The sequence below is a fragment of the Typha angustifolia genome, chromosome 8 (genome assembly GCF_048772165.1).
Source record: "Typha angustifolia cultivar Huaian chromosome 8, ASM4877216v1, whole genome shotgun sequence".
Lineage (NCBI taxonomy): Eukaryota > Viridiplantae > Streptophyta > Magnoliopsida > Poales > Typhaceae > Typha > Typha angustifolia.
The window spans coordinates 1,664,854-1,686,873 of NC_133246.1; the positions used below are offsets into that span (position 1 = coordinate 1,664,854).

General features: G+C 39.0%; 4 protein-coding genes across 7 annotated transcripts; 2 read left to right on the forward strand and 2 right to left on the reverse strand.

Moving 5' to 3' along the window:
* Window positions 1-161: 161 nt before the first annotated feature.
* On the forward strand, window positions 162-1,479 carry LOC140765935 (uncharacterized). Its single transcript, XM_073105273.1, has 3 exons — window positions 162-217; window positions 326-508; window positions 584-1,479. Exons 2-3 carry the CDS (start codon window positions 395-397, stop codon window positions 1,127-1,129), a joined length of 660 nt encoding a protein of 219 aa, XP_072961374.1. The 5' UTR covers window positions 162-217; window positions 326-394; the 3' UTR covers window positions 1,130-1,479.
* A 100-nt stretch (window positions 1,480-1,579) lies between these two features.
* LOC140765923 (F-box protein At3g54460) lies at window positions 1,580-10,906 on the reverse strand. Of its 3 annotated transcripts, XR_012105247.1 has the most exons (10): window positions 10,197-10,905; window positions 7,352-9,985; window positions 7,053-7,266; window positions 6,695-6,952; window positions 6,554-6,613; window positions 6,351-6,481; window positions 5,882-5,996; window positions 3,996-4,145; window positions 2,000-2,206; window positions 1,580-1,824 (listed from the first exon to the last, which is right to left on the reverse strand). XR_012105247.1 is itself a non-coding variant. In XM_073105256.1 (9 exons), the coding sequence occupies exons 1-8, from the start codon at window positions 10,688-10,690 to the stop codon at window positions 3,999-4,001; spliced, it is 4,053 nt and encodes a 1,350-aa protein (XP_072961357.1). In that variant the 5' UTR covers window positions 10,691-10,906; the 3' UTR covers window positions 1,580-1,824; window positions 3,996-3,998. The 3 variants fall into 3 exon arrangements, 2 of the variants coding, with proteins under 2 accessions (XP_072961357.1, XP_072961356.1); XM_073105256.1 differs by lacking the exon at window positions 2,000-2,206 and having other exon boundaries at window positions 10,197-10,906; XM_073105255.1 differs by lacking the exon at window positions 1,580-1,824 and having other exon boundaries at window positions 1,831-2,206.
* Window positions 10,907-11,054: 148 nt separating this feature from the next.
* LOC140765937 (uncharacterized) lies at window positions 11,055-13,938 on the forward strand. The gene is made up of 3 exons (XM_073105275.1): window positions 11,055-11,276; window positions 12,524-12,561; window positions 13,528-13,938. The coding sequence occupies exons 1-3, from the start codon at window positions 11,204-11,206 to the stop codon at window positions 13,639-13,641; spliced, it is 225 nt and encodes a 74-aa protein (XP_072961376.1). The 5' UTR covers window positions 11,055-11,203; the 3' UTR covers window positions 13,642-13,938.
* A 325-nt stretch (window positions 13,939-14,263) lies between these two features.
* On the reverse strand, window positions 14,264-21,629 carry LOC140765924 (condensin-1 complex subunit CAP-D2). 2 transcript variants are annotated; one of them, XM_073105258.1, is made up of 17 exons: window positions 21,473-21,629; window positions 21,041-21,366; window positions 20,815-20,975; window positions 19,590-20,730; window positions 19,315-19,506; window positions 18,022-18,672; window positions 17,722-17,898; window positions 17,509-17,576; window positions 17,190-17,412; window positions 17,000-17,099; window positions 16,800-16,915; window positions 16,653-16,710; window positions 15,666-15,817; window positions 15,326-15,524; window positions 14,894-15,061; window positions 14,710-14,800; window positions 14,264-14,526 (listed from the first exon to the last, which is right to left on the reverse strand). In XM_073105258.1, the coding sequence occupies exons 1-16, from the start codon at window positions 21,603-21,605 to the stop codon at window positions 14,739-14,741; spliced, it is 3,927 nt and encodes a 1,308-aa protein (XP_072961359.1). In that variant the 5' UTR covers window positions 21,606-21,629; the 3' UTR covers window positions 14,264-14,526; window positions 14,710-14,738. The 2 variants fall into 2 exon arrangements, with proteins under 2 accessions (XP_072961359.1, XP_072961358.1); XM_073105257.1 differs by having other exon boundaries at window positions 14,265-14,532.
* Window positions 21,630-22,020: the final 391 nt, after the last annotated feature.

Consider the following 22,020-nt stretch of genomic DNA (forward strand, 5'->3'; position numbering starts at 1 on the left):
CCGCCTGAGCTATTTATCATGCTTCAAAATATCATTTCTATTTGCTTGTCGTTTTATTTTTTCTGTTTAAAATTGGAATGTGAATGACATATAAATAACGTTCTCACGCCTAATTTTTTATTAATCTTCTCTTAATATATATATTTCTCTCCCAATCTCAAATTCTAAGGCGATTTTGTTTCTAACTCCCTCTTAATATCTCTCAATTTATCTCTCGGTCAGTCAATTTCTATCAAACTCCATCCTTCTTCGCAATTTTATAAAATCAACAGCTCTTTTATTAATCGTATAACTAACTCTCTATAAATATCTGGTCATTGTTCAGCGCGTCTGGGTATAGAAAGTGAAAAAAAAAGAAGAGAAGAGGATCGTAACTCGGAAGAGCCTAGTTGCAATGGAGCAAGAAGAACTCCACTACCACTACCATTATCACTACCGCAACCCTCCGACCACCGTTATTGCTCTCAATGCTCGGCTACCCATCCCCGACCACCCACCTTACGCCGAGGTAAACTTCCTTCACTTCTTCTCCCTTCGCTTCTTCTTCCATTCTTATCTCTTGTTAACTCTTCTCCTCCACCAGATGGTCCAAATGGCGCTGCGATCTCTCTCCGATCCCGGAGGCTCCACCGAGTCCGCCATCTCAAATTACATCGTCGCATCTTATGCTGACCTCCCTCCCGGCCACGCTCGCCTCCTCCCTTACTACATTAACAAGCTCGTCGCCGCCGGCGACATAGCCGCCTCCTCCCCCGGCCGGTACCTCCTCCCTCCCCCTCCCCGTCCTAACACTGACCCTAATGCCAACCCTAGACGCCGCGGGAGGCCGCCTAAGAACAAACCTAGACCGCCCTGCCGTGGTCGGGGTAGGCCCCGCAAGAACCCGGAGATGGCGTCGAGGCCAGCACCGACTAGGCCGAGGTTTGTCATCCGGCTACGGAGGAAGAAGCCGAATTCGGAAGTCGGCGACCGTTCTGGGGGCGCACCGGCGACGTGGGCTCTGGTTGGGTGCGGTTCGGATGGTGAAGAAGAAAGCGGTGGGAATGGTGAGCTAAACAAGTCGAAAAAAGAGCAATTTGAACCGTTTGAACAAATGCCACTGTCGAAACCATTTGAGCCGGAGTTTTAAGAAACGCTTACTACGCCACCACCAATTCAAACATGGCACAAAGAAGTGGACAGATTGGCATATACCCAGTTGCAGTTGGAGCACAAGAGAAGAGAAGAGAAGGGAAGCTGAGCTTTCAGAGTCGAAGGCTAATGGTATCAGTGTTTGAGAAGAAATTGGCTTTTGTGCTCTCTTCTCTCTGGTTTTGGAGCAATAATGACTTCTGTTGTTCACTACATCCACGCAATATGAGAATTTGAGTCTATTGCCGCTTGTTTACTTGGTGAGTCTTGTGTGATAGTTAAACTAATGAAGGGAACAACTTTTCTTTCTTTTTGTAAATTCATTGGTTAAGTTTCATTAATGTTAGATTTCTTTTGTTTGGTCGGATGTTTTATTTTATTCTATATGGTTAACCGCAACCGCAACAAACTCTGTAAGTATATGTAATAAGAAACCGAAACTACGAGATGGTAAAAGATCCACTATCTTTTTAACTAAAAAGGGAGAGAGAGTGAAGAGTACTCTACTCAGCCCAGGGAACACAAAAATCCGATGATTGGGCAGTCCAATCATCTGCCGTACAGTTTAATCTTTGGATTTTAGACCGTACAAAATCTAAGGTAAAATGCAGCATCTCGCACGGGTCCGTATGACAGCCTCTAGCGATGTTGAAACTGACAAGATCGATGGGCCAACAACAACGCCATTGACTGCTGCTTATATACAGGAAGGCAATTTTAGTTATACACCACCACTAGCAAAATATACATCAAAATTACATAATCAAAGAACCAGAAAAATAAATCATTCCTGAGTACATTAGCAAAACATGGTCTGCAACAACCAGCCAAGATATGTTAGTGAAACAAAATCAAAAATTTATATAACCTGAAAATTCTCATGGATATGCTGCTTGGCTATCAAATGTCAGTTTTCTTTGCTTTCTTTTTGGAGGGGAGGAGGTTGAATACTATTTTGGTAAATCACTGGCATCTTTGAGATCAGTCAAGGCGTGATACATGGGAAACGTCTTCCTCATCCTCCTCATCAATGGGCATTAGTGGGGCGGATGGCAGTTTGTCATCTGAGGCTTAACTGAATTACAGAAAAAGCTACAACTGAACTATATGGTGACAAATAGATGACAATGCTCTAAAAGAAAGACATACACATAACAAGGGACATACAGGAAATAACAGTAATCAGTAGAATATGTGAAGATGTCCCGCATACACACAAAAACACACATGGTAAACGATACACTTGTATACTATTTCCTCACATATACACCTGCTCTTGAGAGAGAGAGAGGAGAAGAGAACACTATTGCAAAAGAGAGTTAATACTTAATACAAATGGCTCAATCTATAATTTCAAAACTAGTTTTCTTTTGTTGTCTTCGGGTTTTGGGTTTTATACCTCTAAATGACCTAAAATCAGCACGGAAAAGTAATTACTGGTCTCTTTATCTAATAGTTGAGACTGGATTCTGTTCAGAAACTTTTACAAATGACTTGAATTTGGGTAGAAGCAAGGAAGATCAAATGCCAATTTGTGTCCAAAAAATTTTCAAAACGCATAAGACCGGAAAGTCTAGCCCATGTATAGGGTTGTCCTAGCAAGTAGCAAAATGAGAACATTCGATTTATTACCTCCTTTCCAAATGAATATTCTCAAAAAAGATATTTCCACCCACTTACAAAAATGTCAAAAACCTAAAAGTGGCTGGAACTCCAGAATGTTTTTTTTTAAACAACTGAAACTGAAATTGAAACTTCTATGCTCTAACCTTTGCCGTGACTTTAGCTTTCTGTCTCTGCACTGGCTTGCTTAATTATTTACATCATTGCATTTGGATAACTCCAAGTAGGCACCTGTGGCCACAGATTTAACTTTTTTCCTTGCTTTTCTTGCTTTTCCTATTAAATACACATTCAATTTGAGACCATACTTAATTGCATTCATGACTGAAACAAATATGTTTCAGCCAGAACAAATCGGTCTCACCAAACTCAAAACCATGATTACAAACTTACTACAGGAAATGAAAATATCCATCTCGAGACATAAATGTTGAGGCCTTATAACACTGATCACTGACGTGTAGTTTGAAGAAATTCTTAGACATTGAAAGCATCTGGAATTCAACACCCAAGCACGTCAACATCGTTAAAAAAGTGTCCCATTGCATGAAGCTCCCACCTACGCTAGGTCTAGGAAGGAAAATATGTATCATATTACTTAATAAGGCTGTCTCTAGGACTTGTCCCATAACCTCCTGAATACAAGGGGCAACATATCCATAAAATTATGTGACTCCCACTCCCTCTAAAAAGGGTGCAATTATGCAACACAAGGACTCTTCCCAAGGAATCACTCATCCTAGTACCACTCTCACTTAAGCATGCTTTAACTACAGAGTTCTAATGAGATCTAATTCTCTAGTGCTGGTTTGATTGCACCTGCATCAACATATTCAAATCAATTAATAAGCCAAGATAATTCAAGACCCTTTAATGAGATATTCACCACAGTCAGTATTGGATGATTATCCTTTCCCTAATATATAGAACAAAATGTTGACTGTCATCAGATTTCTAAGGTTTCAATGACAATAAAATGATCCCCCTAACCATTTTACCTTTACAGAGTAAGACACATAATCATCTAAAAGAACATCTCTTAACAAAATAACAATATATATATGTCAACACTCGACAATCATTGTAAAACATACAGAGTATAGTAGTACTAAGGGAATGTGATATACTCCATGCTTCAAAAAACACTTCTATTTTCCTTTGCAATAAGTCAAATCAACAAGCTGCCATACTACTTATCAATTAAGATTACCAGCTTCGAAAGAGGTATTATAGCTGTGTACCTGCTATATCTGGACATTTGTCCGAACAGAACTGAGGTGAGCCAAATAATTGCTTTCAGCAAAATCATGCAGTGTACGATGAGTTCGGGTACCTTCATGTTCACGTCGAATAAATTCCTTCTTCAGAATTCTTCTACATGCATCGGGGTCCTGAAGAGGTAACTGTATTACTACTAGAGTAAGGAGAAACAGAACAGCATATACCACAAGTAGTTATGAGTATCCTTTATGAATATATTTCAGTAGGCTGATATATAGGTAAGAATGAGAAAATGCAACCCTACTTCTGAAGTTATTGGAATCCAAACTATCCTTATAGAATAATAACTAATCTGACAATTCTTGGCAAAATGTAAAAGCTAGAAGTGTGCTTGACAGAGTTTCTAGGGACTAAAGATGACTATAAATATAAACTACTACCAATGAAATTTGATGTATGATCATCTGCAACCAAATATTAGTGGTATTCTAAAACCAATGAAAAGGCTTATTAGTGCTAATTTGCACCATGTGCTCTAATTTATTTGTGAGGCTAAATACATTTTACCCCCTTATATTTACATTCAAAATCATTTTATTCTTATGAACTTCAAAAAATCCCAAACCAATCTGTATACTTACGATTAAAATGTGAGACCGTTAGTTTTTCTATCCAAGTTAACTGAACGCGCCCAAAAAATATATAAAATTAAATGGCGAGGCAAAATTCCTCCATTTCTATTTGTTTATAAACAAAAATGCCATTTTCCACTTATATAAGCATTTCTTTCTCTTCAAAAAGTACCCACATATTTTCTGTTCTTACTTTCTAGATTGTATCAATCATATAGTAAATATTACTAAGCCTAGGTTTTTATGACGTTTTGTAGTTATATCACATCTAAGAAAAAAACGAATTCAAGTTAAACAAAAATCAGACCAAAACCTTATCTGTTTTGCCTAACAAACGGAACGATCTATTTTGGTTATTTGGGTGCGCTTCGTTGACTTTGAAAGAAAAACTTATCTCACTTAGTCATAAGTATAGAGACTGCTTTGAGATTATTTAAAGTACGAGAGGAGATAAAGAGATTTTGAGAAAAATACAAAGGGTTGAAATATATTTAACCCTTATTTGTTTCACCTAATCCTGATAATTAGAACAAATATCAAATTCACCTAAGTAAGAAATTATGAATGGATATCAGAAATTATTTTACCCATCTTTGAAACTTAGATCCCTGTTAGGAGAATTATTAACTAAATCTTTACTTCTTTCCCAAGTTATATTATATATACATACCCATCTTTGAAACTTCATTCTAATAGATTGTCATATCCTTAGATTAAGCTTCAGTAACGGTTTCGTTATAGTCTTGCTTAGCCACTTACCTTTTTGTAATTTTCACTATTTCCTCATGTATGCCAAGCTATATACAATTCTATTTTCTCACAAAGAATTTTGGACCTCACTATTCCACTATCAAATCTCTTATGGACCTATTTTTTCAAAATTGGCCGTGTTGATAAAGTATCAGTGCGACAGTAGGTACATGCAAACAGGCAATAAGTGGCATTAAGAATCCTAGATCCTAGGAGAATCTGTGCAGCCAGGCTTTCAGAGATTCTGCTAAAAATCATACATTTTGCATGTTCTTCATTTTTATGCAGAACAACTATTCTTGCTAAACATGCCCTAGTTTTAGAAACTTGTTAATAAGCATTAACAGGAAACAACACCAAATCAATCAGATAAAGTTCAACTCCCTTAAATATAGAGATATTTGATTTAAACTAGAAATCACAATGAAATTAATGAAACATTCTCTGTAACCAATAAAATAGATTAACTAAATAACTTGAAGACAAAAAAAAATATCTTAATTTTAAAGAGAATTTACACTGACCTGGAGAAATTCCAACATTTGCTCTTCTATTGTGCCACGCATTGCCAAAGTTTCCACATATATTGGACGAGTAGCACCCATGCGATGAGCACGACTAATCACCTGTTCCTCCATGCTAATTGAATGCGAGGAATCAAGTTGACAGCCAAAAGACATCAATGCTATGCAAATAGAATCAAGAAGCAGGAAAAATAACCTTCCCAGAGAAAAGGGGAAGAGGAAGGCAGATATCATTTATACAATAAAGAAATTCTATTAAAATCTATATATAATTATTAAGCTGCTAAATATAGTCAATTTCTTGATAAGAAGATAATTTAGCCATCATCTTCCATTAAAAGGATCAAACATTCTATAAGCAATCTTAACCTCAAAAGCATTATTTAGTAACTTATTAGTTCTTTTCAAATGCATAATCAAAGATCTACTTATGAGCTTAGCTGATATCAGATAGAAGTACCAAAGATACCTTCTGTCCCATATTGGTTCCATCAAGAATACATATGTAACAAAGCTCAAATCAAGGCCTAAGGCAGCACTTCCATCCATTAATAAAGCCATACAATTTGGATCATGTTGAAACTCCATCAATGATTTTGCCTGTAAAGAAAGAGAGAAATAAGCAGAGATATATACTGATATGCTTCCAATAATCATTGCATTGATAACAACCTTTTTCCATGAGTGCAGGGGACTGTACATTCCAGCACATTTAATGCCAGCATGTGTCAACTGTATGAAAAACAACATCCATAACAATCTATTTAACATGGTGAACCATAAGATTGATAACTTAAACTGCTTTATATTTACCTGTTGTTCTATGACATTAATATGCTCAAGAAATTGAGAGAATATTATGACTTTTTCGGGCAATATGCTACCAGACTTGCCATCCGCTGTAGAAACAGTCTCTTGACAGGCAGAAACAGACGTAGGCACCTTGCTATCATCATTCATGTCAATGCAGTAACCACTTTTTTTATTATGTTCTAGCAGACCCTTCAATCTTTCTACTAGGTAGGCAACTTTGCTGCTCGATGTTGATTCCCAATCTGGATCCCAGTATTCCTGCATAAAATTGAATACAATCAAACAGGAGAAAATGGAACTGCTGAAAGTAGTGGTGCAGAATAAGGTCGATGGTGCTTGATGCTGCAAGATGACATGCCTGTTTATATGATGGCTGCAATTCAATGAGATCCTTAGGAACTGGCCATTTCGGATTAGGATTTTCTGGCCGTGCTAATATTTCAGGAGACTGCATCTCATAATGGTTGTTACAGCCTGGCAAAGTACACTTTTCACTATCCAAAGCTACACAATTAAGACATAATAAATGCCTACATGGTGTAATAACAGGTAACCGGCACCATTCTTTGCACCTAAGAGAGGAGAACTAAGAATAGTTAGGAAGTTAAAACAAGGAAAATAACAAATAACATGTGACTAACAAAGTGTGTCAATTACCTAAAACAGTTACATCCATTCAAAATTGAAATTCTTATGAATGTATACTCTTCTGAAAGAGGATCTAGACCATGCTGCACTAATATATCCATTGTTTCCTGGATATCCTGACCAGCATCTGTTACTTTGATATGCCCATCCACGCAGCAAGATAATCGAACATTCCTGATTGTGGCACTACGGGACTTCCATTGTTTGGGGTTCAGAAGTGATTCAACATGAGAAGGGTCATTCCAGTCCGCCATTAAAATGTTACGCCTGACAGTAACAACTAATTCATTGTAACTTTTTGCATGCTCAGCGCTAAAATTTATCAAAGTTATCTTTTTTATGCATGGAGGAATATCTTTCAGATCTACTTTTCTTGCACTAATCATGGTCCTTTGAAGTATCTGTAGAAGACGAGATCGCCCCTCCTCCATCTGTGCCTCAAAAGGTCTTTGGATGCCAGCCTCCCAACATTCCTGATTTTGGCCATAAGCCTCTTCATGAAGAAACTTAAGCATGGGTTGTAGATGGGCCACTTGACTATTTGGTGTATTAGGAGTCGGTGTACCAGTTAAAATCCACCGACTTGATGCAGCCAAAGAGCATGCCATCAGCAACTTGTTTGTCAAACTGAGGCCTGAACCAAGCGTATGCCCTTCGTCTAGCATAACCCTATACCAGTGTACTTGCATTAACACACTCCTCTTCCTTGGATCCCATTCAACACTTAATCGGTTAAATGTGGTTATGATGATGTCATAGTCCCAAGCAAGATTGTGTGCGCTAGGCTTCTTATTATCTACCCAGAAATAAACTCGCAATTGCCCAGTCTTAATATGCTTCTCTATCTGGGTCTTCCAGTGATCAACTAAATTTGCAGGGACCACAATGAGGGTTGCCCTAGATAAATACAATCTGAGCAAGTCCAAGGGCTTGGTCAGAGCAATTCTAAGTGCAGCTGAATCAAATTCCAAATTCTCGAGCATGGGCGGATAATGCCACCTACATAAGACTCTCTGAAACTTTTTTACGAGACCAAATGATTGAAATACCTTATGATATTCATGGGCATCTTTATCAGAATACAGTAGGGGTTCTAGAATTGGGCATCTCAAGCCAACTGTTTCCATCTCTAGAAGCTTCTCATGTGGGAGATTAGCCAACCAAGTCAAAGCCTTCTTTGTACCTGAATTGAACAACATAAAATGCTCTTTCAGAACACTAGTAAAAAAGAGCACATTTTCTTCTTTACCCGGTGGAGTTCCTTTCCTAAAAAATCCTGGCAAATAAGTTATTCTCCTTTTCAAGTCACAAGATTCTTGGGGATCAGCACAACTCTGACGCAAAGTGTCATCATTCATATTGCAAAACCATAATGTTTTAGCATCAAGTATACTTCCACTTCCATCTAACTGTTTCCGCCACTTTCTACAAGCATCACATTGGACCCAGATCTCATTAATATCAGATACGGCATCACTCTCTCTCTTAGACTTATTAAATGTAATACGCAGCTTTGAAGGATGTTGAATTTTTGCTGCATTTGACAAATTTGTGTTGGTTTTGACATTCTTGTTGTTCCTTCTAGTATTAAAATCTAAAACTTTGTCATATGTATCCAAAAGATTTCTTCTAACTTTGCTCAAGCTTCGAGCAGATCGAACCACACGTCTTGCTGGCATTGAGTTTGTGACAGCATAAGATGTAGTATTTGGCTTCTCACATGAAGATGCTGCTGCAAACCCCAAAGATTGATCGATGTTCATTGATCTGCCTCTCTTTCGTGAGAAGGATCTTGAAGTTTCAAGTGGACTAAGTCCAACTGGGGACTTGTTAGAACAGACTTCCCCCCTCCCAACATCTTTTCCCATAGACCTCCATGTTGACATAAACTTACCTGTCATGAAGTTGTCAGCACTGAGTTCATAATACCCATATCTCTGATCAGGTCCATGTGAGGACCATGTTACCTCTACACCATGAGGTGGATCGGCCAATGTTCCTTGAGTTTTCAAAATAAGAGATAAAGCAGTTACCGTCTTCCCTAATCCAGGTTCATCACAAAACATTCCTCCACGGAAATCACTAATAGATGGGGCTACACCCGTAAGTATCTCACCAGAAACAGTATTTACATAAAAAGAGAATCCATCCTCAGTGCAGAAATCCTTAAATAGGGGATGTGTCAGAATCTCAACGTTACACTCTCGCCTTAACATCCACTCAATGGCTGCCTGCTGGTGGGGAAACAGTTTAAGCTTCATATGGGGCATGACAGATGCAGTCAAGGACCTTAGATGATGACAAGTAGCTGCAACCCTACATAGGTCCTTTGAGCCAAGAAGATTCAATGTTCTGGTTAACACATCATCAGGAATATCCCATATACCAGGAGTTAAAGAAGCAATTTCAGGATTAACTCTTGTAGAAAGCATCTTCGTTTCCTTTCCCACACTAGGCAAACTCTTAAAAATTTCATGAAGATCAAACAAACTTTTATTACTAGATACTGATGTTCCATGATGCATCACACATTTAAGGACATGGCAGTCAGAATAGCTCCAAATGTATTGATCATCTTCATGTGGGTAATCTTGAGCACTCAAGGTAAAATCAAGCAAAGAATTTCTTAACTCCCAGTTACAGCTGTCGAGAGAAGTTCCTGAGTTTTGTTAGCATGGAAGTTTAATTAAGCAACAACAAGAAAGCTATCAGCATATGGATAGGAAAACGCGTCACATGCACCTCAATAGCAAATATCAGGAGAGTTGCATGTTTTACAAAAGAACATATTAGTTTCAAGTTGCTATGGCTTAATAAAACATTAAAACTTAGAAACATGATTCTAACTCCGAACCTCACATGCTTGAAGAGAGAAGCAGCCACGGCGGGCAACCGAGGAAACTGCCAACCAGACCACACCACGATCGGCAAGTAGACGTCAACCAGCACCACAGCCCTCACGTCCCCATCCTCCTTAGCCGAAACCCTCAAAACCCTCGCCTTAATTCTCAAGCACTTCTGCACTACAAGCGCGTGAAGCTGGTGGACCACGCTCATGCTCCCATTCACCATTGCCAAGCCCTTCCTCCGCCTTTTCCTCAAAGGGGCCTCCGAAGTCACAGAGCCGTCGCCGCTCTTGCCCTCCTCCGGCTCCGGTGACCCATTGCCGTCTCGAAGCGGGACTAGAGAGACCCCGTTCTCAGAAAGGAAGCCCACGTTGGATCCGTCGGTCAAGAGATTGCAATTAGTTCCAGGGGCTAAAATTCTGCATTGGGAAGAGGAGGCGACAGAGAGGACCGCGCGGAGGAAGCCACAGAGCTTGTGACCGTGGAGCGGATCGTCCTCCATTGGAGGAGGACGAGGAGGCGGCGAATTGGATTTAGGGTTGGGAAAAGAGAGAGATCTAGGGCTAGGATTCGCCGGGAATGAGGAAAACCTTCGGAGAGGAGATAGAGGAGGGCGGAAGACCGAAGAGAGACGAAGATTACGCCGAGAGGAGAGGAGAGGAGTGGAGAGGGAGATATCGAATCCCGATACGGTTTTCGTCTGCGGGGTTGGGCGTTATATTGGTACGGATGTAGCAGTATCCTACACGGACTCTCGCCTTGGAGTTAGGGGTTTAATGGTAATTTTCATGAGACTCTCGCCTTGGAGTTAGGGGGTTATTTTGCGAAGAAAACCTCATAAGAACTTTTATTCACCTCTTTTAAGTCCGGATAAATCTCGGTCGACAAGAACTCTCGGGTATAAAGCCCTACAATCACCGAAGCCAAGAAATCTCGGCTCGACTCCGGTTTGGTATCTCGGATTCGAACAAAGAGTCCCTTCTCCTCTTCAGCGAAGGCAAAGGCGGCGGAGGACATGGCGAGAGACAGCTGCTTGGCTCGCGTCACCGCAGGCGTAGCTGTTGGCGGCGCCGTCGGCGGAGCAGTCGGTACACTTGCTCCCCTCTTCTTTAAAACCCTAAACGCCCAACGTTTTAAGATTTCCTTTTTGCTTCTCTTTACTCTGTAGTGGATTTCATAGGGAAGGGAAAGTAGCAACCCTTTTTGAGTTTATGAAAGGTTATTAGATGGATTTGGTGCTATAATTTGTTATCGAGTTCAAGCTATGATCTTTTGGTTGTTGTTCATCAGTATCTGACGTATGATAAACAATTAGGGACTTTATTTCCTCGGGTAGATCACTTTATTCATTTGCGTAAGCGTTTGTGATCGTCCTTATTGAACCATTAACTTGCTGTAGATTTTGAAATTCTTACAGATGCTAAAAGCATCAATAAGGCGGAGTTGCCATGAATCATGGCTATAGTATTGGGGCATAGCTCAAAGAAAGCACATTGCTGGAGCAAATAAGAAACTTGCACAACGTACATTGTTATTTAAGAAATTATTATTGATCAAATATAGTGCTTTGTGTGTGTAATACTCTCTTCTTGGTGAGGACGCACTAAGAGTGCTTTGATAATGGAATGTAAGTCTATGGTTCATTCCATGGCTGCAGTAGCTTTATTTCTGCTTTGCCATCCTGATTTGTCTCTTTCATGACTAATTTACGAGCCCCTAACTTTACTCCAAGATGAATCTTCTGTTGCTACTCTGAGCCTTTAGGCCTTTGTGTCTCAAAATGCATATGTTAAGGCGAGCACCTCCATCTTCTATGATGGTTCTCCTCCAGACTAAATCATCAAGTAACAATTAGATTGCCTTTGCTCATAAACCACCTATTAAGAAACTTGACAGTGTTGACACTCTTTCTCTTCATTAACCAAATTATTAATTTTTCAGTAGCTAGCTCGTTTTTGTATTCTGCTCAATTCAGAATCATGCATCCAAACTTGTCTGGAATAATTTTGATTTTACAAATCCATATAATTTAACTCAAGGTTTAGCTTTGCAAACAACATGAGATTGGCTCCATAATTGATGGGACGATGTTCAAAGTGATAGGACATTAGTAATACCGAATGAAATTCAATCAAATCATTGACATGGGGAAAGTTGCCAGTTTTCATCATCTTGGCTGTACGGTGCAGTGCTGCACAGATTGATCTATACCCACCTTATTTTTTTTCTTTGTTTTCTTCCTCTTAACTTTGGTTCCTGTGAGTTCTACTTTGGTGTTTCTTTATCTTTGAATTGCTTAACCAAGAAAATTATTTACAAGGATTAACCTTTGCAGGTGCAGTTTATGGGACATATGAAGCTATCAGATACAAGGTATATTTCTTGATTTTCTAACCACACATCTTTCTTCTGTAAGATACAATGGGATGTTAAGTTTTAAGAAAATAATAAAATAAGTACCTACTTGTATTGGCTGCACCTTTGGCTTAGAGATCATGTGAGGTGAATGCTGTTAGCACTTGATTTTAAGCTCACTGGTTGTACTTTATCTTTTATGGTGTTACTCAAGCTTTACAATGTAAAGCCAATAGATTGGTTCTATCCCTTGAGATTTTTTCTGGTCCATCATTTGCTAACAGGTAGTACACATCACACATTCATTCGCTCAACGCTTTTTAACTGAAAGATATCATCAGCTAGTATTAACTGGTGCATGGATCTGTGCTTTGAGGCCTTTATCCTCTTAGTGACTAGTAAAATGTTGTTGATGTGTGACGCTGGCCCTTAGCATGTGAATTCAGTTGTTTCCTGGAACAGTACTTGGAATCCTTTTCTGTGATTTTGCTTATTTGGAACAGTAAGGGATTTTTCCAAATCAAAGGTGAGTAAACTACCCTATTTCCTTAAAAGACATAACACTAGCTGCTGATACACACACCCCTCAAACGTCGGTACACATCATCCCCCAGAAGGAACCAGTTGCCATATAATCATGTTGCAAAGTTCACTGAGGCATCTTTTTTCATTAAGCACCCCGTTCTTGATTCTGATCCAACAAAGAGTCCTCAATTGTAGTCTTGATGTTCACTTTCATCAATTAAGAGCTTTGTCCTGGTCTATGTTTTCATCTTCTTTTCAGAGACTTCATCTTGATTTTTTGCCTACTAGAAGAATTTAGATGTAACTTCAAGGTATTCCATCTACTTGCCTCCTTCACTGAAAGGATTCTTTTTCTGACGACATTGAGCTGACGGTTTTCCATGTACCTTTCACTGCACACTATAAAATTTTCCTCCAAAAAAATGGACCATCTACTAAAATGTTGTTTTTGCATCACAGGTCCCAGGATTACTCAAAATCAGATATATCGGGCAAACCACTCTTGGAAGTGCTGCAGTTTTTGGACTTTTCTTGGGAGCTGGGAGCTTAATACATTGTGGAAAGTCTTATTAATTACATCTGTGAAACACAGGAGCTCTTCTTCTTGGCTTTATGTTTCACAAGGTGATCTAGCTGTTTCTCTGCTTTTTGTTGCTTATGTGAAGCAACCCTGTTTGATGACTTATGGTTAAGATTAACATGTCTTGGGGAAAGAGAGGAACTATCATGATTGTGCTCAAATTAAGTTGTCTTATTAGTTAGTGTTCAAATTTGCTCAGGAAAATAATGAGCCACTCTTTTTCTAAATCCGAGGAAAATTATTTGAGGAAATCATGAAAGAAAAACTGAATGACGCTGTGTTATTACCAATTTTGTGCTTGCGTATATGTTGGAACAATCCAGAGAACATCATTTAGATGCTAATGCTTTGATCTTCTCTTTGATTCACACAAGATTATATTTTCCATGTAACTTGGTTTTAATTCTTCAGATGACTGTCATTAGATCTTTGAAATCATATTTTAGGTCAGGACTGGTAAGATATGTTGGTGTATATATCATCATGATATCATCCATACTTCAAGCTTTTTGAAAGAGAAGTTTTGATGATGGATTACCTCTTTTGAGCAGGTTAACTTTACTTTAAGAGCTAAAAAATGCCATCCACCGGAGAAGCATTACAACAATTCATGTATCTAATGTATTTCTAAAAGAAAATCAAAAAGAGCAATCCATGTATCTATTATATAACAGACTGATATATTAGAAATGGGTTCATCTGTATACAATATTTTACACCCTGAAAAATGTTCAGAAAGAAACCAAATCTTAGGAGAAGGTGTGTTGGTATATAACTGCCATGGCTAGGAAAATGACTGAGCGTGCACCAGAAGAATAGTTATCTATCAAAGCCAATTGAGATGCAACTTCCTGATGGTTAATTTAGAATAACCGTATCTGCAACTTCATAAACATACAGGTTATCAATGGCCATTTAATTGAAGTAATTTAACACGAAGAGATTTCAACTTCATTAGCAAGGGTAATCATTGCAATTTATAGGAAATCATTGCTTTACGTGGAGATGATTCAAAACTCAAACCAAACGCCAAATCTTGAAGCTAAATCAAGATGACATACCTTCTACTTGAGCTGGGGTTTTCACATCACTATCTGTTAGATCTCACAGTGGCCAAGCCTCTGCTTTTCTTTGTTCTAGATTTCAAAATACCTGAATGGCTTCCAGAATAGTGAGGCTTTGAAAGAAAAAGAAAAATGATGATGGATTTTTAACTTAAGTACCCTGTTATGGCAGTAGATTAACCTTTGCGAGAAGTTTTTGGCGATTGGACCTCCATATCATCTGCCTCAGCTTCTGTCACAACACTTGAGACACTACTCTGTTCTGACCTCGTATCATTCGTATCAGGCAGATTCTCCTTCTTTATGATTTTTCTCCCCATTGAAGTGTTAACTACTCCATCAGTTTCATCTGTAGGAAAATAAAAACCTCTTGTGCATAATGAGCAGAAAATGATATCAAGTCCAACGGTCCAATACAATAAGAAGATTGGAAAGATAAGTATTATTTCAAAAACTGAATTATACACTGATTTGGCCATGAGTTACTTTAATGACCAAATTATGTCAGATCTGACTTGGAAAGCTAAACAAAGATGGTTAGTACTTAAAAGCTTAAAATAATAATGTGAGCAAAAGACCAAGGATCAAGAAAGCAGTAATTCAAACTGATTACCTTCAGATATATTTTCATTGTTGTTTCCACCACCTCTATCATTCATCAGGAGGCCTTCTAGAGTACCGATTTTCTGCTGATGTGCCAGAGCATTTCTGGCAGTTATCTCTTGATCCTTCCTTTCCATGTGAATCTTACTAAGCTTCTCATCGAATTCCTCAATGCAAGCTTTGAACTCTGGTTTTGCAAACTTTTTGCACTATTTATGACAGGTAACATTATAAAATATGTTAGTAGCATAACAACACTTTCAAGTTGGTCGCTCCCAACCTCAGCAGTAATGCAATTTAATGCCTTCACAGATGAATAAAGAACATTAATGCTTAAGATATGTCATTACCTTGGCAATTATGCTTCTGAAGTGATTCATCACTGATTCTTCAGATAACGCATGTTCATAAGCTTTGAAATACTCAATAAGCTTTTTCAGCCCCTTTTCACTGAATGATAACTGAGAAAGGCAATAAGCTATATATTCCCACTGTCTAACATCTGCAAGAGAGGACATGATTGAAGAAAACCATCATACTCATAATTCTTGGGAAGATAAAAGCAATGAGAAGTAATTAACAAGTGCTTAAACCTTAAGACAAAGAACACCATGAGTATGGGAGAACCTAAAAGTGACTTCCTCAGATAGTAACACACAGTGAAAATAAAACATGCAGCAAATAAAAAGAGAGCAGACATAAGCTGATCAATATAACTGTACAAGAGAGGAGCCTAAAAGTGTCCAATGATTATTACTCTATTGGGGTAATTACCCTCTAACATGACTAGGCACTCTCTTTTCCTGGAAAGTGTAGAATTTAAAACTATGCTGGCTAACCACTTTACGACACCCGCATAGTATCAAAGGACATGCTGTTATTTTACTTGGAACCTTTAGCTTGTACATTGGTGCTTTACAGCAATAAAATGTCAAACTGTCATCAAGGCTAATAGGTGATATACCATTTCTTTGCTTTTATGGCAGTTCCACATTTGAAAATCTGAATGACTGAGAAGTTAGCTTGAGAGAGCAAAAAAATTTCTACACTCTTCTTAATCTAGTAGGAACTTACTAACTTTCAGAATGGTATAAAAAGTACTTATAAAAAAAGAGCTGAACAAAAAGCAGATGATTAGCATGTAAAGGATGAACTAAATAGTTGTGGCTCCAAACTTCGGTCAGATTGATTTTAGCCAATATTGTAAATCTCCTGTAAACGGAACTTAGAAGTTGGCAAGAAAGATTATTCCACAAGATGATTGAATAACCAATACCAAGGAAACTTGCAGGATACATGATAGGCAGAAGAAACTTAGGAGATGACAAGGGTCCTACCAGTTACACCAGTGAACCTATTGCAGAGCTTCTCAACAAGAGCTTCCATTTGTCTATCCTAAAGATAGTCATAACAAATTCAGGAAACAAGAGTTAGATGACAATAAACACAAATATGGATTGTCAAGAAAGAAAAGGCATCAAAACCTTCTTGATAGAACTTATTAGAAATTGCATGATGTTGCAGAAGGATTCTTCCTTAAGATTCTGGTTGCATAATCTTCCCAGGATATCTGGAAGTAGATTATAAATTGGATTGCTTCCTTCAAGAAACAAGAAATGCTGTCATCAGATGCCAGTGTGCCAGAGGCGTTAGTCAAATTTTAAATCAACCAGTAGTAAAGTACCCTTTTTTGACAACTCATGAAAGAAGAGCTTGGCAAGACTTGAGATCCTCTCATCCTTGTCTTCTATACATACAGCCATTTCATTTATGTACCCTTTGACCTGTGGAACATCTCAATTTTGTTATAATGGAAGAAAGGGAATAGAAAGAAACTAAGGAAACAGATGAGTGTCAAGTCAAGCCTCCTCAACCTTCATCATGTCATTCAGTATAAGATGAGAAAGCACCAGAACAGCATTCTTCCTTACAGATACTGAAGGATCTTGTAGTCGAGCATACATATACTCGGTCCATGGCTCTAAAAGATTAGGAAAACGAACAGCCAAGTCTCCAAGAGCCACAGTGCAATTAGAGCGAACAGTTTCTGATGGTGTGCTCTTGGCAACAGTAAAGAGGAGCTGGAGATTAGCTTCACTGTAAGTTCAGAAATTGAGATTACAAGCTGCCATCATTTGCAGCATAAATCTGAAAAGATGAAAATGTGCAATGCATGATGCATGAAATCCTTACCAAAAGTGGGAATCAATAATCATTAGTCTACAAAGAGCAAGCATCGCAGAAGCTTGCAACTGCGGAAACTACAAAACAGCAATGGCAAATGCCTCTGTGGTTAACAAAGAATGACAACAGTAACAAGAATAGGATAGCTATATTACTGTTAGAAGGAAAGTAAAATTCAATACTCAGTTTACATGTAATAAACACAGGAAACTGGGAAACAACCTTTTGCATCAAATTTAAATTTCTACAAAGCTTTGAGAGAAAAGGTGCACAATATCCTATAAGGTACTTTTCAACGGAACCACCAGAAACAATCTCTCTCTCTGCTCTTTCGGCAAGTGAATCAATCAGTGCATCTACTGATGCACCAAGGCCCAATTCATCATTTATACCTTGCACCTGTCACAATCTCAGAAAAAGAAATTGTAAGAAAATAATTACTTTTACATAACTAATTAATTCCGTGAAAATCAGTTAGTAAACGTATTGACTTTAAAGTAGTTGTACTGGGTGAAAACACACCTCAGTTGCTTCGGTTGGATGAACATGGACAGCCTCAGACAGAGAATCCAATTTTTCTTTCTTCCCCTTCTGTTTTGTAATCTTCCTAATACAAGATTCAATGTACACCAATTGATTCAGAGCAATATGACTTATGATAAACAGAAATCTACCAAGCTTTGCAGCTGGCATTGTGGAAAGAAAGTCGATGCTTTCTTCTTCTGCACCATTGGACACTTCATCTCCTCCTTTACAACTGAATACAGAACTGAGAGACCTCTTTACTACATTAACAGCAAAGATCTCAGGTGTCGGGTGTACTGAATATATGGTGCTTATTGCTTTATCAGCAGCAGCATACCAAATGTTCTCTGGGAGCCAGAAGTCAGTTATTAAGCTTTGCAGAATGCCAAAAACTCTGCTTCCAGTGCTTCTTAGTTTTTCCTTATCTTCCTCTGACAGCCTTTCAAGAGCAACACAAGCAGTTCTTGCTAGTAAAGGCTCCTCCTTAGCCCACCTTCCAAAACCAATATCAATAATATCCTGCAAATGAGCACCTAGAATACTGGGAGATGACTTTGCTGCCATACAAAGAATTGATAAAGCTCCACGGCTTTGCACTGCAACCACTCCCTTGACATTAAAGTTAAAGAAATCCCATAAAGCTGAGATCTGTAGAGAAATAAGAAAGTTCAATACAGATTAATCTTCCTGTAGCATGAATAAGCAAGAGTAATATTTTTGTAGTTTCTGTGTCTTCACAGACATATTTGTGGTACACACCATGTGTTTCCATTAATAGGTTGGTTTTATTTTACGTACATACAGGTTATTTTTAAAGATTCTCATAATGGTAACCACTATATATTTATCAGCATTCATGATCTGGGACTGCATACAAACAGCAGTTTCAGAATAAGAACATAATCATTAGACAGAAAGATATTGTGTCCCAAGTTACAATATCAACTAACCGAACTAATTGAGACATAATGATATATCTTTTATGTTAGTAAGTTACAGACTAAAAAGTGAAAACTACCACTTTGATCAAGTACTAGAATATGATTTGGATCTGCCTTGATTACAATAGTGTCTTCAAGAATCATTTATTTGGTGCAATTGGTTCATAATAGATAGATGCATGAAGAGAACTTCATAATAAAGGCCACTACCTGGTTAAAAAGTAAGAGAAAAGAAAAGGGAAAAAATAATAATACTAGCAAGTTATGAGAAATAATTAGTAAGAGGATCTCCGAATCATCTATCTATACAACAAAGAGGACCAGCAAGTTTCATAGCAAGAGTAAATACCGTGCTTGACGATATCTCCCCTTTAGATACCAAAGAACTAATTAAACATTCCAAAGCTGCAAGGTCTCCAATACTGGAACCAATTGCAACGCTCAGCAAATTTTTAGCAGTTTCCATTGGACTTTTTCTGATATATATAGTGATAAATGCATTTTCCACAGCTTCATATATAGATTTATCCTGGGAGAATACCTGTAGAGAATCAACAAAAAGGAATCAGCATGTGCCTACAAAATGTTATAGCTTTCCTACATAGAAGGTTCTTTGAGCTTTACCAGAGGCAACATTCTGCGGAGACACTCTTCTGAGCCATCAATCTGGAACTGCCTGCATCTCATCAGAAGAAGGATCGTGTTCTCCACATCAGTGGCAGAAGATGAAGCCAACAACTGGACTAGGGTCGGCATCAGTGAAGTTATGCACCTTGAGAACCGCAGACCAGCTTCTAATGAGGCTACGAGTGCCCTGATCTGCTCCAGATTACCGATATCTGGAATCGTTGCATTAGATTCTTTCTGCTCTTCACTACAGGGCAAACAACTGTCGCTAACACTTTCTTGTTGCTCCTCTACCACTTCTCCAGTTTCAGCATCATCCTTAGGAGCGTCTTCTGAAGGGCAAGAAGGCTCCATGCCATGCAACTTTTCTTTATACTTCTCTAAAGTTGCCTCAAAAGCTCCAATACGAAGCTGTGGCCCAAAAGGGTTATGCTGCAGCATAGTGATGAGCAAATTCAGTGCTGATTTCCTCACCATTGCACTCTTATCCCCCAGCCTCCCAGAAGCTATTGAGGCCACTTCATTCCACAATCCAATGGAGACAGAATTTTGCTCACATAACTCTGCCCACACCTGAAGAACCCGACTTCTCGTGTACGCTGACACATCCCGGCACCGCTCGATCAGAATCTCCAACATTGCTTGCTTTCCTCGCAAGCGCAGGGCTTTAGAGCTCATATCACCTTCAACATCCCTGTAAGCCAGTGCAACCAATTTGCCCAAGACAGCAACAAGAGCATTCCTAATCTTATAAGAGTCTCCACCAAAATGAGGGACTAGAACACCAACATTAGTGGACACAAGCTTTGGAGATAAGTGGGCCATCTCTATTAGGAACCTCCCAACATTCTCTGCTCCTACGCCATCCCTCACGTAATCCTTAGGATCAGTGCGCCCAATCTCCCTGATAAGGGCAACAGCAAGGCTTCCATCACCAAATTTCTTCTCGGCAGCAGCAACTGCTTCAGCAATGTGTGGGACAGCAAAGTCAAACTTGTGGATCAAGTTCAAGATTGACACACATGTCTGATCAATGCGGTGATGTTTAGTGGCAATAGTGCCTATGATACGACCTAGGGCATTTCTGGTATCTTCATCCTTTAACAAGTTCTGATTCTCATAAAGAGCAAAACCGCACCTAAAAATTTGTGAACAGTTGTAATGACAGAAGTAAAAGAATGGCAGATAGAAGAAATGGAGATATCACATAACAAAAGCCTACTTTGAGATAAAAGAAAGATAATTCTCATCAGTTTCAGTTGACCCGAAGAGCAAAGAAAGGTTGATTTCAAGAGAGTTGGCAATCAAATTGACAATCCGACTCCTCTGCACTTCCCAATTCCACGAGTACCCTGGATTTTTCCTTCGTCCTTGAACAGCTACCTAAACAAAGATAACAAAATTATCCTTTTCACTCAGGCCATCAAAGAAGATGAGACAGTATATACCTTGGAACTACCACCAGTCTCATTGCTGGACTCCTCCTTGAGGGCAATGGTCAGGAGGAAAAAAGAGTAGATCTTAAGGGCGTTGCGGTGGGAGGTGATGCGCTCGGCAATGGGGGTTTCCCCGCACGGTGACTGCTCAGGGGCCCGCGAAAGGGAGTCGACATTGGGAAGGAGGACGCTGAGGTTGGAGCGGAGGGTTTCGACGAGGTTGAACTTGAGGGAAGGGGAGAGGCGGGAGAAGTCCCTCACGAGGGAGTAGATGCGGTCGAATAGGTCCTGCTCCTCGATGCAGAAGAGCTCCTTGTCGGAGAGATCAAAGGCCACGCCTTTTTCACCGAATTCAACGAGTTTAGAGATTAGTGTCTTCGTTCCAAATCGAGAAAGAGAGGGAGGGAGAGGGGACGGGGAAGGGAAAGGAGGAGCAGGGCTGACCTTTGACGAGCTCTTCGAGTTCGGCAGGGCGGAGACAGGAGATCTGAACGGCGGATTCAACGCGGAGGCCGTGCTCATCTGATTCTTCTTCGAGATTTTTGAGATCGGAGGGGAAGAAGAAAGGGGGAGCCATAGGAGAGAGAGAGATGTGGAAGAGGGTGTGTGATCTTTTAAGAGAGGGAAAGTAAATGGGTTTTTGCGGTTTGAAGCAGACGATGCCTAGGACGAGAAGCGGGAAACTTTTGACGAGTTTTTGACAAAACTAGCCCCTCCCAAAGTCTTTCTTTAAACGCATTTACTCCCCTTCGAAACTTAAAATGCGTCGAATAAATCGGAGAGTTTAAGTCCCCAATTAATATATTTAAATATGAAATTTCCACAGATCACTTTTTTGCTTCAACAAATTATTTATAACGGCATTTCACTGAGATACAAGTCGCACTAACTTATATTTAAAAAATGAATACAAATTACCAAATATATTAATTTTTAATTAAGTTATTTATATTTGAAAATCAATGTCCGATTTAATATCTTTATAATTAGAT

Bases quoted from the DNA above. Each gene is read 5' to 3' on its own strand.
- LOC140765937 (XM_073105275.1), top strand. From the start codon at position 11,204: ATGGCGAGAGACAGCTGCTTGGCTCGCGTCACCGCAGGCGTAGCTGTT. The intron at 11,277-12,523 runs GTACACTTGCTC...TAACCTTTGCAG, and splicing joins CGCCGTCGGCGGAGCAGTCG to GTGCAGTTTATGGGACATAT. The intron at 12,562-13,527 runs GTATATTTCTTG...TTTGCATCACAG, and splicing joins ATGAAGCTATCAGATACAAG to GTCCCAGGATTACTCAAAAT.
- LOC140765923 (XM_073105256.1), bottom strand. From the start codon at position 10,690: ATGGAGGACGATCCGCTCCACGGTCACAAGCTCTGTGGCTTCCTCCGC. The intron at 9,986-10,196 runs GTTCGGAGTTAG...TTCTCTCGACAG, and splicing joins TCTCTCTTCAAGCATGTGAG to CTGTAACTGGGAGTTAAGAA. The intron at 7,267-7,351 runs GTAATTGACACA...CTCCTCTCTTAG, and splicing joins AATGGATGTAACTGTTTTAG to GTGCAAAGAATGGTGCCGGT.
- LOC140765935 (XM_073105273.1), top strand. From the start codon at position 395: ATGGAGCAAGAAGAACTCCACTACCACTACCATTATCACTACCGCAAC. The intron at 509-583 runs GTAAACTTCCTT...CTCCTCCACCAG, and splicing joins ACCACCCACCTTACGCCGAG to ATGGTCCAAATGGCGCTGCG.
- LOC140765924 (XM_073105258.1), bottom strand. From the start codon at position 21,605: ATGGCTCCCCCTTTCTTCTTCCCCTCCGATCTCAAAAATCTCGAAGAA. The intron at 20,976-21,040 runs GTATATACTGTC...ATCTTTGTTTAG, and splicing joins AGACTGGTGGTAGTTCCAAG to GTAGCTGTTCAAGGACGAAG. The intron at 16,916-16,999 runs GTACTTTACTAC...TGTTTCTTGAAG, and splicing joins TCATGAGTTGTCAAAAAAGG to GAAGCAATCCAATTTATAAT.